The sequence below is a fragment of a genome, unplaced genomic scaffold (assembly GCF_019419815.1).
Source record: "Pyrus x bretschneideri cultivar Hongxiangsu unplaced genomic scaffold, Pyrus_bretschneideri_v1 Contig32, whole genome shotgun sequence".
In the NCBI taxonomy this organism is placed as follows: Eukaryota; Viridiplantae; Streptophyta; class Magnoliopsida; order Rosales; family Rosaceae; genus Pyrus; species Pyrus x bretschneideri.
Window position 1 is genome coordinate 4,685,705 of NW_025999635.1, and position 18,353 is coordinate 4,704,057.

The 18,353-nt window shown below is 36.4% G+C and overlaps 2 protein-coding genes and 1 pseudogene across 2 annotated transcripts in view; all 3 read right to left on the reverse strand.

The window, feature by feature from the left end:
- LOC103940277 (disease resistance protein RPV1-like) overlaps positions 1-18,353 on the reverse strand; it is a 51,682-nt gene that overhangs the window by 13,445 nt on the left and 19,884 nt on the right. Inside the window, exon 5 of the mRNA XM_048590647.1 lies at positions 4,776-5,747. The gene's annotated coding sequence lies outside the window, so the exon portion shown is untranslated. The remainder of the gene's footprint in view (positions 1-4,775; positions 5,748-18,353) is intronic.
- LOC108865446 lies at positions 6,796-11,738 on the reverse strand (annotated as a pseudogene).
- On the reverse strand, positions 12,766-13,335 carry LOC125480209. The gene has a single exon (XM_048590793.1). It carries the CDS (start codon positions 13,333-13,335, stop codon positions 12,766-12,768), a length of 570 nt encoding a protein of 189 aa, XP_048446750.1.

Here is an 18,353-nt window from a genome sequence, read left to right on the forward strand (position 1 = left end):
CGTGCAGGGCAACTTGCAGTCATCCGGGTGAGGGCTACGTGGCCCTCCTCAGAGCCGTTGGATTTCCAACGGCTAGTTTTTGTAGGCCGTTGGATTTCCAACGGTAAAAAAAATTTAAATTTAAATTTTAAATTGGACCGTCCGATCAAAGATCAACGGTCCAGATTAATTACAACATTAAAATTTATTAAAAATTAATTAAAAAATGTCAAAATTTTTTTAAAAAATACAGAAAAATTGTAAAAAATTAATTTTTTTTTCTATAAATACCTAACCCTCATCTTCCACCTTACACCACATTTCAATATTTTCTACACTTTCTACATTTGAATAAAAATCCTATCCGAAATTAAAACTATTTTTTTTTATTATTTTATAAAAAAATTATTTAATATTTTAAATGGACTGGGTGCCAGCGCATTTTGTAGGGGTGGAGATCGTTTGTGCCAGCGCATTTTTAGACTAGGTGCCAGCACATTTTTTTTGGGGTGGAGATGCTTTGGCCTATTACTGTTCATTGAGTCTGTTACTGTTCAATTAAGTGGATAAATGGGCTGGGTGCTGGCGCAAAGTGGATTGAGGTGGAGTTGCTCTTAAATGTACCTCACATACTTAATATACCCCACATTTGCTTTTTTAATTAAAATATATCTTAATACACTCCACATACTTTCTCACAATACCCTCACACCCCAACTTTCAACATACACCGTAAATTCCCTACATAAACCCCACATTTTCTACATACACCCCACACTCTTCGCATCTTAAGTGCAAATACATGATATCAACCAAAAATCTTACTTGTTTCTTCGAATAGGTGGTTTCTATGTTATTTCTCGTTGCTTTAAAAAAATAAGCATATAGATTTGAGAATCCACCATTAACGGAAAAAAATATTTTACAATCCATCACTTTGTAACAAACAGGGATCTAGAAATGCAGACCATAATGATCCTGCATTAACTTCATGAATTCTATTTTTGAATTGCTTCATACTTTTCCAGAAGCTAGCTTACTCTTTGATGATGAAAAAACCATGAAAAATTTCGGCAAAAAACTACTGAAAACTAGTATAATATTTCGCATGAGATTGTCTAAACCTTTTAAAATTTGCTACTTCCCTCCCTTGCTTTACAAAATTCTAACCACATCAGAAGAAATAAAACATTAATATTAGTTTCCTCCCCTACCATTAGAAATTAGTTACTGTGAAACCATGTTTACCCAATTTTTTTATTTATTAAAACCACTAATAAAATAAGGGAATAAAGCATATATAAAAGATTGTTGTTTCCGAGGTATTTAAAGGGTCTGACAGAAAGTAAGCCCAAACTAATCTTAAAAATCTGCAAATTGACAATTGTATGCTATTTGTACAAGTCTAATAAGAACGATTTTTTTTATTTTTTATTATATATGATTCTTGTGACAAAGTTACAGGTTTTTGGCGAATAAGCTAGCATGTCTCATTGCCAAACTTGAGACAGCAATTTAACACGGTAAATTGTTACATCTAACGGAGGAAGGTAATAGTGGTTTTGAGAGTTGAAGAAGATAATTAATCTTAGGATATACATGTTAAAAGTGATTTTGGGTGTATTTAGAGTTTTTTTAATTTTATTTTTAAAACTTTATGAGGTCGAAATTGACATTCACATTAAGGTATATAACTTATTAAATATTAAATTTTAAAATGTGGTGTATTCAACATAATGTGGGGTGCTAATAAAAAAACCCTATTCTAAATTCATATGGGAACGGAATTGGGCAATTAAAAACTTAATTATTCTATTTACTTCTGATGGGCAACATAAATTTGCTTGCAACTGAATTCTTCAATTTCAGCACATCGAGTTGAATTAACATTACAACAAGCTCCTCTCAACCTCTGTCAATGTCAAATTAGATGACTCAAATTATCTGAATTGGCACTTCCAAATACAACAAGCTTCTCTCCACTTTTATTGGGGTTCAGAGTTGTGCGGAAGCGCTAATTTGAAACCAATAAAATAATACGGAAATATATGACAAAACAACCAATTCAAAATGACACAGATTTATACTGATTCTGGTAAGCCTACATCCAGTTCGAGAACAGCGAGGAAGTTCCACTGATAAACAAAACAAGATTACAAAGAATGATGTCAAACTCAAACCCAAAATACACCCAAATACACTCACAAAAAGAAGAGGGAAAAGCAGCTCCCAATTATTTCTCTCTTCTATTGGGTTTCGGCTCCTCTTTCCGCCACACTAGTGCAGCTGCTTCGGTTCTCAACCTTTCGTCCAAATAGGGTTTGGGTTTGAGTGGTGGCAGCGACACTACAACAATAGGGCTTCTCACCCTGTGCACTCTTATCCTTCCACACCAACCCCCCGAAATAAAAATCCATTGCAGGAGAAAAAAATGTAGCCTAAGAAAGTCAATGAGTCGATGATGAGAATAATGCGCATTTTTTTATTTTGTTTATTTTTTTTAAATGATAGATTTGTTAGATTATATGTTAAATTAGACCATATCTAATTAAAAATGGTCATAGCAACTTTTAGAATTATAGCCTTGTAAAATATTATTTTTAAATAAATGGTATCAGATCATACTCATCTACAATCTCCAAGGCTAAACATAGCCCGCTCAATATTTTATTAGTTTTAAGTTTATACTTTAAATTTATTTGTTAATTTAACTAAACTACCGTTTGATGTTTTCAAATTAGCCGTTGAATTTGAATCAATTATTTCAAGTGAGAAGATGGGGTCCCAAAAAAGGCTATATTTGGTCATCTTGATGCTCATTTAGCCAAAAAGTGGTCTGGTGGGCTCAATAGGTTATGGTCCAACCATCGGTTAGATTTTTGAACAATTCAAACCATTTTATAGCTTTTGAACCTTTAGCCCTCTTCATTGAAAATGACTCTAAAGAGCCAACAAAGTTTGAATCTACTCCGTAGTGTAAGAGCAACATTTTTCTCTTCCACTATAATAAAAGCTACTTGCATGCGTGTTTTTCTATTAAAAATATGAAAGTTATTGAATTATGTACCTTTTATTGTATTTTTGTTCGGACGTACCTTTCATTGTTTTTGCTCAAATTTAGGTAGAAAGTGCCAAGAAAGAGTAGAGGTAACAATTTTAGACAGATTCAACAATCCAACTTGGAAAAGACAAAAAATAAATTTGTTTGAGTCGGGCATAATCGTGTTGACCCATTTAACATGGTTAATAAGAGTTTGTGTCTCCATCCAACCCACCTAATCTTTAAGTGACGCACACTTTAGCACGCTTTACATAATTGCATAATAAAATAACTTGTGTGCAATTCATTTAAGTTGAATGTAAAATGAGAAGTCTAACCTTTTTCTTTCATATAACCTTTGTATTCTTATGAATAATTAACAGCGGTGCCTTTGGGTTGTGCTCATGTTGAGAAATTTTTTCGTGTGGTCGGTACACTACTTGAACATCAAGAGTCATGATACAATTCATTAAAAAAAAATTGAAGTTTTCAACAAATTATATTATAAAACTTGATGTATTGAGCCGTGTGCCAAACACACTAAAAAAATCTCTCGTTCATGTCAACACGAAGAGTATATGAGACATCTGGAAGAGTAATTAAGGGTACTTGGTAGTTGGTATTGATGTCTTGTGGTTGCAAAGTTACTACAGCTCTACAAAGTGCTTAGGACATTTGAAAACAATGCAGAAACACGTCCTCCATATTCTAAATTCGTATGGGACGGAATAATTGGGCAATTAAAAACTTAATTATTCTAATTAATCTTGTTCTGATGAGCAACATAAATGTGTTGTTTGCAACTGAATTCTTCAATTTCAGCACATGGAGCTATTTCTCTTGTTCTAATGTTGAATTAACATTACAAGAAGCTCCTCTCCACCTCTGTCAATGTCAAATTGGACAACTCAAATTATCTGAATTGGCACTTCCAAATACAACAAGCTCCTCTCCACCTTCACTAGGGTTCAGAGTGTTGTGCGGAAGCGCTAGTTTGAAACCAATAAACTAACATGGAGAAATATAACAAAACAAACAATTCAAAATGACATAAAGATTTATACTGGTTCGGCGTAAACCTACATCCAGTTTGGGAACAGCGAGGAAGTTCCACTAATAAACAAAACGAGATTACAAAGAAAGCTCTCAAACTCAAACCCAAAATACACCCAAATACAAACACAAATAGAAGAGGGAAAAAAACGAATTAGAAACAAAATATTTGTCTCTCTGCAACTACAACAATCTCTAATTGGATTCACTCTTACAAAACCTTAAATGCAGCAGCTCCCAATTATTTCTCTCTTCTATTGGGTTTCGGCTCCTCTTTCCGTCACACTGGTGCAGCTGCTTCGGTTCCCACCCTCTCATCCAAATTGCACAATGTGAGGCTTTATATACGAGCACTAAAAAGACTTAGCATGTGATCCGCATATGCCAACTAAAGAGCCACAACAGTTTGGTTTTAGGTCCGCGTAAGAAAGGGTCGAGACCCAACAGAACTAAGCCATCAAATCCAACACACAGGAGTTATTCTCTTCAGTTTTCCTTTGCCCCATCAGGAAGTACCAATCTTTTACAATGTAAATCCTCTTCATCAGTTGAAACCCCCACTTTGTTCAGCCTCATTATAGCAACACCCCTCACGGTTCCTCTTAGAATGAGCAACTCTTACCAGTGATCTGCGTAAAGCACGAAGTTCCGCTCCAGAATTTTCATGACGAAAGTCGGGCTGTGTCATGCTTTTGTTATGCACCTCCTCATGATTGGCATAAAAGAGACGAACTCCACACCTTCTGATGCGATGCTGCTGCACTGGTGCCCAAGAATCACGTGATTGGACTCCATCTTTTAGTTCAACTCTAAATGTGGCCTCGGTGGTATAGCGCTCACTTAGCTGCACTCCTATTTTCAATGGAAGATATCCCATGAACATGTGATCTTACTCAAGTAACCTGTCGCTTGTGACTCCAATCAAGCAAATCAAATCTGAAACTGAGCTCGCCGTGCTCTCCTTTGGAGGTACAAAAACACAGGGCAGATAGATCAGACACATAATGCGCGTACTTGAACTTAGTAAAACCGCATACAGCAAATCCCAAAATCTTATGATCCGACACCGGTGGTAGATGCACAGTTACTGAAGATCCACTACACTGATGGCTGAACCTGTAGAAACTTATGATTCTGTGAGAGAAAAGATAAAGGTAGAGAGAGAGAGAGAGGATTCTAGAAAGAGAAGTGTATTGATTGAATGAATTCATCTTACTGTCTGAAAGAATACAGTATCATATAAATAGGTACAATTAGCTTAACAGCTAAGTAAAGTAAAACCTTTAATTACATATAGGTTCTATTATATTCCTAACCCTACAGAACGAAACAAGGAAACAGTTTGCAGATAACCCTACAGAACGAAAACAAAGTAGACTGAACTTGCATTAGATATGTTTCGTACTTTCGCACGTGGAGAGGGAGAGAGAGGGAGAGGGAGGGAGGGAGGGAGGGAGAGAGAGAGAGAGAGAGAGCTGATGAGCTTCTACAATTTCTTCAAATAGATTTTGCACCAGCTGGAAGCAGTTTGAAAATGTGAAGTAAAGATTACTGTAAGGAAGCTTTGGTCCTGAAACAGTTTCCAAAGTTGTGCAATCATGGGCGTCTATGAAATTTATGCTTGATGAAAGCTCTGTTATTGATTTCATTCTCTTGCAACCTTCCAATTTGAGATCTGTTAAACGAGGAAGCCGATTCATTTCTGCAGGCAAGCTCTCAAAATTGTTTCTGCACAGGTCTAATGTTTTCAATGATGATAAATGAGCAATACCCGACAATTCCAACAGATTGCAGTCACTTAAATCAAGGTGTACCAACCACGGTAACTATAATCTTCCACTGATTTTGACCATGATAAAAAGGTGTTAAAGCAATCAACCCCATCTCATTAAAGGACCTACACAAATCTAGAATAAAGAATTCTAGAACATTCACTAAGGTTGGTTAGCTAAATTATCCAAGTTAAAGTAGTACTTTGTAGAAATGACTAGAATGTTGTTTCTTAAGTTGGTGGAAGAGTCTAGAAGAATGGTGAGGTTTCCACCAACATGCAAGATTAGTGTAGATAATTCTAGCTTAGGAAGTTAGTGGAATTATCTAGATATCTCTAGCATAGTGTGTCCATGCTTCTCCAAGGTTCCATCCATGCCTATAAAAGGAGAAGGCATCCACACCATTTGTATCAACAAATCAACAAGCAAGCTTGTAAGCAAGCAAGCGAGAGTGAGAAGAAAGAGTAGTCTTGTAAGAGTGTGAGTGCTCTAGAGTTTGTCTCTAGAAAGTGAGTGAGTGTCATGGCTTCCTAAGAATGTCCTTTGAGAGCGTTGTAATATTTTGTTTCTGTAATACAAGTAATTAGTTTACTTGTATTGTCTCTCCAACACTTGTGTTAGAGTTGTGTACTCTAAGTTTTACACCCCAACAAAAGGGTGCCGTCATTTCTTTACATCCATGACATGATAACGTTTTAAGCTTGTTCAAACGTAAAAAAGAAAGTGGGAGTTGTTTTATACCACTTCCCTCTACTTTAAGGTTCCACAAGGATTCTAAATTTCCCAACTTCTCTGGCAAGTTTTGAATCTTTGAGTATCCAGAGAGAGCGAGAAAAGTAAGGGAAACCAAATTACAGATACTATCTGGAAGACTGACAAGGCTTTTACAGTTTCTCAAATTTAATAACACAAGCCCCTGAAGACATTCAATTGACGGGGGAATTCTTTTGATAGATGTTCCGGGCAAGTGAAGTTTTCTCAGTCCCATCTTTTCTACAATGTTTGGAAACACCTCAAATTTTGGGCAACCAGAAAGACTAACATACTGAAGGGACTTGAGATCACAAATGTTGCTTGGAAGACTTATCTAAAGTTTTTTGCAATCTCTTAGGTAGCCTCGGTAGATGTCTAATTGAAGTCCCATCTTAATATAACTGTGATAGATTCTCCATAACATCTGAAATCTCTGGAAACTTTTCAAGGTTTGAGCAACCAGAAAGATTAAGGGTTTCAAGAGATCTCATATGAATGCTGCTCGGCAGGCTTTTGAGTTCTCAACAGCATCTTAGGTTCAAAATTGTAAGGCCCGTGAGTTTATTAATTGATGAAGGCAACTCTTTAATTGCAGTCCCATCTAAATAAAGCTTTGACAGCTTATCCATAACTTCTTAAATCTCTGGAAACATCTCAAGGTTTGAGCAACCAGAAAGATTAAGGGTTCGAAGAGATCCCATATGAATGCTGCTCGGCAGGCTCTTGAGTTCTCGACAGCCTCCTAGGTCCAAAGTAGTAATGCTCGTGAGCTTATTAATTGACGAAGGCAGTTCTTTAATTGTAGTCCCATCTAAATAAAGCTTTGACAGCTCCTCCATTACTTCTGAAATCTCTAGAAATATCTCAAGGTTTGAGCAACTAGAAAGATTAAGGGTTTGAAGAGATCTCATATGAATGCTGCTCGGCAGGCTCTTGAGTTCTCGGCAGGCTCTTAGGTCCAACATAGTAAGGCCCGTGAGTTTATTAATTAATGAAGGTAGTTCTTTAATTGCAGTCTGAACTAAATAAAGCTTTGACAGCTCATCCATAACTTCTAAAATCTCTGGAAACATCTCAAGGTTTGAGCAGCCAGAAAGATTAAGGGTTTGAAGAGATCCCATATGAATACTGCTCGGCAGACTCTTGAGTTCTCGATAGCCTTCTAGGTCCAAAGTAGTAAGGCCCGTGAGTTTAATAATTGACGAAGGCAACTCTTTAATTGCAATCCCACCTAAATAAAGCTTTGACAGTTTCTTCATAACTTCTGAAATCTCTGGAAATATCCCAAAGTTTGAGCAACCAGAAAGATTAAGGGTTTGAAGAGGTCTCATATGAATGCTACTCGGAAGGCTCTTGAGTTTTCGGCATGCTCTTAGGTCCAAAATAGTAAGGCCTGTGAGTTTATTAATTGACGAAGGCAGTTCTTTAATTGCAGTATGAACTAAATAAAGCTTTGACAACTTATTCATAGCTTCTGAAATCTCTGGAAATATCTCTAGGTTTGAGCAACCAGAAAGATTAAGGGTTTGAAGAGATCTCATATGAATGCTTCTCGGCAGGCTCTTGAGTTCTCGACATGTTCTTAGGTCCAAAATAGTAAGGCCCGTGAGTTTATTAATTGACAAAGGCAGTTCTTTAATGGCAGTCCATTGCAAATACAACTCTGATAGATTCTCCATAACTTCTGAAATCTCCGGAAACATCTCAAGGTTTGAGCAACCAGAAAGATTAAGAGTTTGAAGAGATCTCATATGAATGCTGCTCGGCAGGCTCTTGAGTTTTCGACAGGTTCTTAGGTCCAAAATAGTAAGGCCCGTGAGTTTATTAATTGACGAAGGCAATTCTTTAATTGCAGTCCGAACTAAATAAAGCTTTGACAGCTCATCCATAACTTCTGAAATCTCTGGAAACATCTGAAGGTTTAAGCAACCAAAAAGATTAAGGGTTTGAAGAGATCCCATATGAATGCTGCTCGGCAGGCTCTTAAGTTCTCGACAGCCTCCTAGGTCCAAAGTAGTAAGGCCCGTGAGTTTATTAATTGATGAAGGCAGCCCTTTAATTGCAGTCCCACCTAAATAAAACTCTGACAGATTCTTCATAACTTCTGAAATCTCTGGAAACATCTCAAGGTTTGAGCAACCAGAAAGATCAAGGGTTTGAAGAGATCCCATATGAATGCTGCTCGGCAGGCTCTTGAGTTCTCGACAGCCTCCTAGGTCCAAAGTAGTAAGGCTCGTGAGCTTATTAATTGACGAAGGCAGTTCTTTAATTGCAGTCCCATCTAAATAAAGCTTTGACAGCTCCTCCATTACTTCTGAAATCTCTGGAAATATCTCAAGGTTTGAGCAACCAGAAAGATTAAGGGTTTGAAGAGATCCAATATGAATGCTGCTCGGCAGGCTCTTAGGTCCAACATAGTAAGGCCCGTGAGTTTATTAATTGACGAAGGCAGTTCTTTAATCGCAGTCCCATCCAAATAAAGCTTTGATAGCTCCTCCATAACATCTGAAATCTCTGGAAACTTCTCAAGGTTTAAGCAACCAGAAAGATTAAGGTTTTGAAGAGATCCCATATGAATGCTGCTCGGCAGACTCTTGAGTTCTTCACAGCCTCCTAGATTCAATATAGCAAGGTTTTTCAGACTGAAATGGATGGGTCAACCTCGTATAACCTTGTACAACCTTTGAAATTTAGTTCCTCAAGACTTGTAGCCCTTGTGAAGTCGGGGGTTTTCTTAAGGTTTTTACAATGACTTAAATTGATGAATTTCAACTTTTTCAAAGGCTGTTAAAAAGTCCAAGAAACATGCATCTCAGAATCTAAACATTGAAAATAAATATATTTACGTAAATGAAAAATCGTACCTCAGCTCCTTTCCAAAGTTGCTCGAGGTAACTACTGCTCATGTCAAGGTTTTAAAGATTTCTGAACTGAAAGTTGGATGGCCAAGACTCTAGAGGGCAACCATGCCAGATGAGACACCTCAACTGAGAAGATTGGAACTTTAAGTCTGCAATCCAGTGTTTTATGAAGCAATCACTTGGACTTTGATGGCCAAATGAATCCTCGAATGCAAGATCATATTCGTCAATGGTGTAAATATAAGCACTACTACGGATCATGAGCAGCCTTAGTTTTGTCATACTAACAAAAGCTTCAGTATTTGAGCATGCCTCTTCGAAGATTGCAGAATCCAGGATTATGCCTTCAACTGCTTCTGTAGCCTGGATAAACCAACAATGTAACTTAAAGTGAAAGAAAACACTGAGAACCTTATTGGATATTATAAACAATGCATGTTTACTATAAAATAGGTTTTGGTCAAAAGCTGAAGCTTTCTACCAAACATTGCATAAGAAAAAGATATCTCACTGTATTTTGAGTTAGCACATGATGAACATCTTCATAACTCCACAACCTACTTCTTCTCCCAGGCTCTTTGATAGATTCTTGGCGAACGATTTCCCGACCCATTTCCTCTAGTAAATCATGCATCTCCAGTTTCCTCTTCTCTGGGACAAATATGAGAGCTCGATCAATTAGAACTCTTATTCCAGTATGGGGATAGAAGCCACAACTGTCCAGACTTTTTTTTGCGCTGTCTATATCCATTCCTTTCAAGAAACATGCAATATTTAGAAAGATGTCCTTCTCTGAATCATCTAGTCCATCGAAGCTTGTTTTAAGCACATTATGAATTTCCCATTGCGGGATCTTCCTTATTTTTTCCAACACATCTTCCCACTCGCGTACAGTTTTGTTATCAAGAAAAGCTCCCAAGACTTTCAGTGCTAAAGGCAGACCTTGAGCGTATTCGACGACACGTCTTGAGAGCTGATCATAATCTCTGGTGGGTTGGTTTGTTCTGAAGGCATACTGGTTGAAGAGTTTAAGAGCTTCTGGCTCACTTAAGTTCTTGGGCTTATATACAGCACCAGCTCCACATAATAATTGTACATCTCTAGTTGTTATAATGATCTGCCTTCCACTGCCAACTGAATCATCTGACTTCCACTGCCAACTGAATGCTGCTTTCCAAGTAAGGCTTCGATTTGGGATAATTTATCAATGTCATCAATATCACACTGGAACCACGATCCAACATGCCTGAACTCTGCACCTTTTCCTTCAATATTCTAGAAACAAGCACTTCCTGCATATGTACTGCACCATTCTTCGAGAAGCCTTCCTTGACATTTTCGAGAAAGCAGCAAGCCTCAAATTGCCAAGCGATTTCATCATAAACAGCGCGAGCGATGGTGGTTTTGCCTATACCTCCCATACCCCATATTCCAACGGTGAAAACATCATTCACCCCAGGACGTAATAGTGAATTCATTTCATCTATGTGGTAATCCATTCCAACCAAGCCATTATCTTTGCTTGACGAGACTTGGATCAATCTCTCAAATACGTCATCCACAATTTCCTCAATAAGCTTGGCATCATCCCTGTGTAATATGAAAAAACAGCACCGAATTAAACAAGATGCTATAAAAATCTCAATTAAATAGTAATTAAGAATATAATTGAATAGTAATTACTCGTATTTTCGCGAATCCCAGCCGGATAAATTGGTGGCTCTGGTTAGCGCGGACCTCCAGCTGCCCACCTCTTCCATGTCGGCGTTCGATTCGCATTCGTGTTGAGCAAAAGCTTCTCCAAAACTTCTCTTGAGCTTACGAACTTCAGATGGATCGACTTGGTAGAAGATCGGCACCACTATCTGATTCTTTGCATCCATGCACGCCAGGATTTTGACCAGTTCTTTCAAGCACCACGTCGAAGAAGCGTAGTTCTGGGAGAAAACCACGATCGAAAGCCTCGACGACTCGATAGCTGAAAGGAGTTCCGAAAGGTCGTTGCCTTTTCTAAGCTCTTCGGCGTCGATGAAGGTGTTGATTGCTTTCCGACGCAGAGCACCGTAGAGATGGCCGACGAAGATCTTGCGAGTGTCTTCGCCTCTGAAATTCAGGAACACGTCGTATTTCCATGAGGATGACGAAGAAGCAGCCTTTATCTGACAGGGACGGTATCCACAGCAGATGGTCAGCTACCGACTCGCCTAATGCAATGTAAAAAACGAAATGCCCGATTGAGCGTCAGCTTTTGGAGTTGCGTGAGTTACCAGCAGCACCCAAAAAAAAAAAAAAAAAAAGACAGAGAAAAAGATAAAGCTACCAGCCGCACCGAAAAAAAGAAAAAAAGAAAAAAAGATACCAGCCGCACCGAGAGAGCGAGAGAGAGAGAGAGAGAGAGAGAGAGAGAGAGAGAGAGATAAGGTTAAAAAAGAAAAAGACAGAGAAAAAGCTAAAGGTTTAATTCATTTCTTAAACATAAAGAAATTACATATTATACTTTAATGATGTTCTTCTTCACGTGTAAGTAAAAGATTTTATATTCGATTCTCATAAAAGAAAAATTTGAATCATATTAGTACTAGTTCATTGTGAGACCAAATTTATCTCTTAATGTGAATAATATCATTTGCTAAAAAACAAAGGGCTTTATATTCTCCCAAAAACTAAGTCAAACAAACGACTTTGTAACGGTTAGTTTGGTACTTTTCAAAAAACTATGATGTGAGAAGAAACAACGGTATAATAAAGTTGTTGAATGTTTGGTAAATTTTTTTTTTGTAAAAGTTTTTTAATAAAAAAAATATCTAATTGTTTTGTAAACTTTTATATAAATTGCTTTGAATATGTTAAATGACTAAAAAAAACTGGTATTTAATGTGATACAATAATTGTTAAAGACAATAATGAGAGGGCAAAAATTGTAATTTTGAAAAATATGAAGATATACTTGCTATTTGAAAATTTCATTAAATAAACATTGATTACTACGTCTTAAAAAAAATAAAAAAAAATAAAAAATAAAAAAAGAGCATGGTAGACCAGCTTTTGCATTCTATGCTTTTCTACTGTGATTAACAACAGTTTTTTTTTTTAACAACATTGATAGAAATTTAAAAAAAAAATTATTTTTATTTTACCAAACATATTTAATCTTTTAAATTTTTTTAATAAACTATTTTTTTTTCTTTTTCTAAACACCATAATCCCAAACCAACCCTAACTCCAGTGCTAAGTCACCATAAGACAGCTAATGCGATTACAAGAGAATCAAGGAAAAGCAGTGGGTCATCGTAAGGTCCTAATGCGATTACACTAGAAGCCTCTTTAAGTCTGCACGATTTGGGTTGCAGAGGTATGTGGCTCCATATATGCCTTCAATTGCCTTACAGAAGCGCTTCAGGTTCTCAATAGCAGTACTTTCTGCAAGGCGGCAATACTCGTCAGTTGAGTCTGCAGAGCATCCATTAGCTAGCATGCGAAAAGCAGATGTGAGCTTCTGATGAGGTGATAGACCTTGTCGGCCGGTGGCATCCACCCTCCGTTCAAAGTAGTGGTCATGATTGACAACTGCATTCAAGATGCTTTCAAAAAGCTCTCTCCTCATCTGAAACCGCCTCTGAAAATCATGAGCAAGAAATCTCGGACGCTCGATGAAATAATCTTTCATCATTCGATCATGACACTCTTCTCTATCACGCTGCACATATGAACGCCCCGTGACAGAACCACGATGGCTAGATTCGCCATTGTGCTCAGATTGCATAAACGAGTTGAATAGTTCAACTTCAGCATTGAACAATTCTGCATCCTCAATCTCCATCCTTGCTTGGTATTGTGCCATCTGCATTGCCATACTACGCCTTCTTCTATCACCCATTGATGAGATATTGAGGATTTTTAGGAAACAAAAACTCTTTGAAAGTTGAAATATGGGTGAATATAAAGGATGATTGAAGGTTGAAAGGTTGTGTGATCAACAAATATTGGACATATGTTTATATAGAGGATGATTTCTGAAAGTTTGGTGGTGAATGGTTGGTTGAAAGTTTGGTGTTTATATAGTTGGTGAAAGTTGAAAGTGTGGTGTTCAACGGTTGGTGAATTGAAAATTTGGTGTTCAAAGTTTGGTGAATTGAAAGTTAGCCCAGAGTTGAAAGATTGGTAAAAGTTGACGGCTTGCTTTGTGGGAAATTTAGTGATTTTTCAATATTTATCGGAATTTAAATTTTTTTAGATTAAAATGTTCATAAAATTAATTTACGATAGTCTACATATTTATTTTTTTTAAAAAAATTAATTTAACAAAAAAAAATAGCATAAGTTCATTCTTTAATAATCCCGGGCTAAAATTTTAGGCCAGAACGGTTGGAGCAGAAAAGTTGTTTCTGGGCTAAAAGCTAAATTTTCCGGGCTAAAAAATTTGGCTTTTAGCCCAACCATTGGAGATGGTCTAAGAAAGTCAATGAGTCAATGACGAGGCCAATGTGCGTCTTTCAATAAAAGTAAAAATAATTATAATCCACCGCTCCTCTTGACCACTTTTTTTATTGAACATTAATTCTTTCCCTTTTAATATTTGATTAAGATTTTCAAACTTTGATTAAGCTGCTCCAACTAATTCAAATTATTGAAATTAAAATGCTAGTTCAAGTTGTTTTATCCGATTTATCTCTCACGCTTTTGTTGAGGATTTTGGGTTTATCGCATCATTGACGTCTATGGTACGTGTGGCATAAGGGCTTTCAAGCTTTTTCATTTTTCTTTAAACCATAAAAAGGTAAGAATTGTTCCACTTAGTAATACAGTTTAGTGGTATTTTTTTTTATCTATGAATGAGAGGTTTTAGGTTTGATTCTCGTCAAAAACGAATTTGAACCATATTATTGTTGACTCATTGTGAAGCTAAGCTTACACTCTCTCCCTTAGTTAAGAGATCATTTGTTCAAAAAAAAAGTAAGAGTTGTACCTTGTAATTTTTTAGGTATATATGTGCGAAAATAATACTATATAACGTACCAAATGAGTGAAACGTCCGAAAATATACATGACATCATGTACCAAAATAATGGCTTGGTTCATACTTCCATTACGTAATGTACCAATATAAAGCAATGAACTAAATTTGAGAACAGATAACATATAAAGCTTTTATAGCATCTCAAGAAGTTGTGCGAACCAAATGACTAGTATGTGTCAAATAAATATTACTATTTGAACCAAAGGACCGGTACGTGCCAAATCAACATTATAAAATGTACCTTAATATCTATACGTATCAAACTAACAATACATAATATACCAAGATAAAAAAAAAAGGTAAAAAATATATAATTGACATAAGTAAAATATACAACGCACCCAACCAAACCAAAAACTTAATTAAAATAAAATAGATGCAACTTCAATAGCAACATGATCACTTGGGGTATGATAAGGAGGCGTCTAAAATATATAGTACTGTTCGGACTTGATTTTACACCATCGGTCCAAGCGATCGAGACCGTTGAGTAATGATGATTCTTAATTGTCGAATAAGAAAGTTCTGATAATTTTGTTGTTGTTAAAGGATAATATTATGATTTTTAATCATGGTAATTATCTTTTAATAATGAATTATATTGACATTTTTCTTATATGAGATAAATGTGACTCAAACTATATCGAAGCAAGCAAAATAGTTCAATTTAGTTTGGGATTCTCAGCATTCAACGCGGGGATTGAGCATCATGCATTATAAAAAGAGTCTTAGTGGCATCGGTTGGTAACCAAGGTGGAGTCCAACTTGAATGATTAATTACGTGAAGTAAGCCATTGTGATGCATGCATGGGATAATTATTAGCAAACTCAAGGCTGCCAAATGAAGTGATTATTCTGTGGATAAAGCTTGATATTCCAAGGTTTGAACGACAATGCTTATCTTTAGCAAAGAAGGAATTGGCATGCCAAGCTTTGTTACGTGGTTTTGGCTAAATGCGTGGTTAGCACCAAAGACGTTGACTGCCACGACTTTCATTGGATAATCATCATCTCCGCATAAATTATTATTTGTGGTGATTGATGGTCACAAATGGATTTTGCGCTAAGTTAGTTCTATAAATACAAGATATCATGCAACAATTGAGGGACCTTGAATTCAACATACAATTGCCCTGCGCAAAACCTCTCAAACATCTTGAGATTTTTCCTTTTCTTTTTCCGCCGACACACCTTCAGTTTGGATAAACAGCACTGTAGAGGCAACCGGCGAACATATTTAGTTTGGATAAACAGCACTGTTGCTGTAGAATCAACCGACCGAGGAGCACCTTCAGTTTGGATAAACAGCACTGCGCCGAGGCCGATTAGTTACCTATCCAAGTCTCGGCCGAAAAAGGTTTTCGAATCCTTATTGGCAAGGGTCATCTTATTAGCGCTCTCGGTAAAGTAAGGTGTTACGAGTTACGACATTCGGCGTACCGGACGCCGAGTGATTTTATGATTAGATATTTACAAGTGAGTTTTAGAGTCCGGCATTCTGACGGCCGAACCACGTTCACCATCAAGACGTACATCACATTTGAATATCTGTGTCCGTATAATCTGGTGTTGATTCGACATGCTTATACTCTTACGAATATAATCACGGTGACCGAATTGGGCATCGACGATTTGTGAACTTCGCAAAACCAGCAGTCTTGTCTTCAGGCTCTAGAACCCAAAGACCGAGAGTGTTCCTTCCTCGGTCGCAGTCGCAAGATAAAGAAGTCAGTAACGCGCTCAACGCGACATCAACGAATTTTACTCCTCGGTTGAGCTTGACCGACGAGTTGGCATGCCCCACATTCAACCGTATGACGTAGTTAGCTTATTAGTTATTTGGCCTGCGTGCTATGTAGGTTTTGTAATTTTTAGAATCAACAGGTACGTTTAGCAAAGGCAAGGAGGTCGAATTGAGATTTTTCAAATATGCACGATAGGATAGACTTTGATTTTTTGAATATGCAATGTAAAAGCTGAAATGCCGGATTGAGCGTCAACTTTTGGAGTTGTGTTAGGTACCATCCGCACCCAAAAAAAAAAACCTAATGTAAAAAGTTTAAAACTTTGAGTTTTAATGATAAGGACAAAATAAAAGATAAAGTAAATAGTACCATAATTGACTTTTTAGTGTAAAAATGTAATTTTTCGTTAAAGTGAACAGTATCGTGGGTTTTTCGTTAAAAAATCCAAAAAAAAAAAAGACAGAGAAAAAGAAAAAGCTACCAGCCGCATCGAAAAAGAGAGATAAGGTTAAAAATGAGGGAGGCAAATTCTCTGCTCTCCTACTTTCCATGCTCTCCTGTTTGTGTAATTACGTTTATTTCACGTTAACATTTTATATTATTATTCCTTTTTGTCTTACTATCTTTATAAAAAACACAATATAAAATGTTGACGTGGTTTAACCGTGACCACATAAAACAGAAGGGCACGGAAAGTGAGAGGGAAGAGAATCTACCTCCAAAAATGAAAAAGACAGAGAAAAAGTTAAAGGTATAATTCATTTCATAAACATAAAGAAAATAATACATACTACAGTATAATAATATTCATCTTCACTTGTAATTGAGAAGTTTTAGCTTTGATTCTCGTGAATTTCAACCACATTATTACTAGCCTATTTTCTTTTTATAGTATAAATAATATTTTTTTGTCATATTGTATTACTATCTAGTGCTAGTGGTATTCTTTTTTATTAATAAATGAGATATCTTAAGTTCAAGTCTCGTCAAAGGGTACATTTGAACAATATTTTTTATAAGGCTAAGCCTAACTCGATGGACAAGGATTGTCTGCCCTCCCACTTCCGGTGTCCTCCCGTGCCTTCCTGTTTTATGTGATCACAGTTAAGTCATATCAACATTTTATATTATTTTTTTTATATATATAGATAATAAGACAAAAATGAATAGTAATATAAAATGTTGACGTGATTTAACCGTGACCACATAAATAGGAAGGTACGGAAAAGCACCGGAAATAGAAAGGCAGACAATTCTTGTTCTAACTCTATAGCCTTTAATGTAAATATATCATATGTTAAAAAAAAAAAAAAAATTTGAAGGGAGCTTTATATTCTCCCAAAAGCTAAGTAAGACAAACGGCTGTGTAACCCTAAGTGCTGAGTCACTGAGTCACTAGAAGCAACGGCTGTGTAACCCTAAGTGCCGAGTCACTAGAAGCAACGGCTGTGCAACCTTAAGTGCTGAGTTACTAGAAGACAGGCAATGCAATTACGAGAGCATAAAGGAAAAGCCGTGGATCATGGTAAGGTCCTAACATGGGTTTCAAATCACATCCGAATTTAAATTGTGAGGATATTAAGAATTCTCAAATTTTAATCATTTATTATATATCGTACGATTATAAATTATTTATTTATTTTTTTTAAATTAAACACAAATAGTATTTAACAAAAATTAACCGCACAATGTAAGATAAACGGTTAAGATGTAAAAATCCTAGAATCTAATAAAGAGGATCCCATCTCCTACCTTGATGAGGCTTAAGCCCCAGTTTGGCTTAGCTTAACTTTTTTAAAAAGTATGATAAAAAGTTGGAACATTTTAGATGTTTGGTAAACATTTAAAATCAGATTCTTTTCAAAGTTATGAGCGAAAAAAAGTTAAAATTCCAAAGCTGGAAAATGCAGTTTTCAAAAATCAGCTTATTACAACAAACACAGATGAACAGTAACAAGTTAATAAACTTTTCAATTTTTCAATCCTACCCTCACGATGTCTTCCCCATTTTTCCCAGAACCCACTCGAATACTTCCAAATTCCGAGACTTCTCCCTCACTCTCACTTCCCTTCTCTGTTTCAGAAAAATCCTTCAGGTGTGAAGCCATCTCTTCAAAAAAAAAAAAAAAAAAA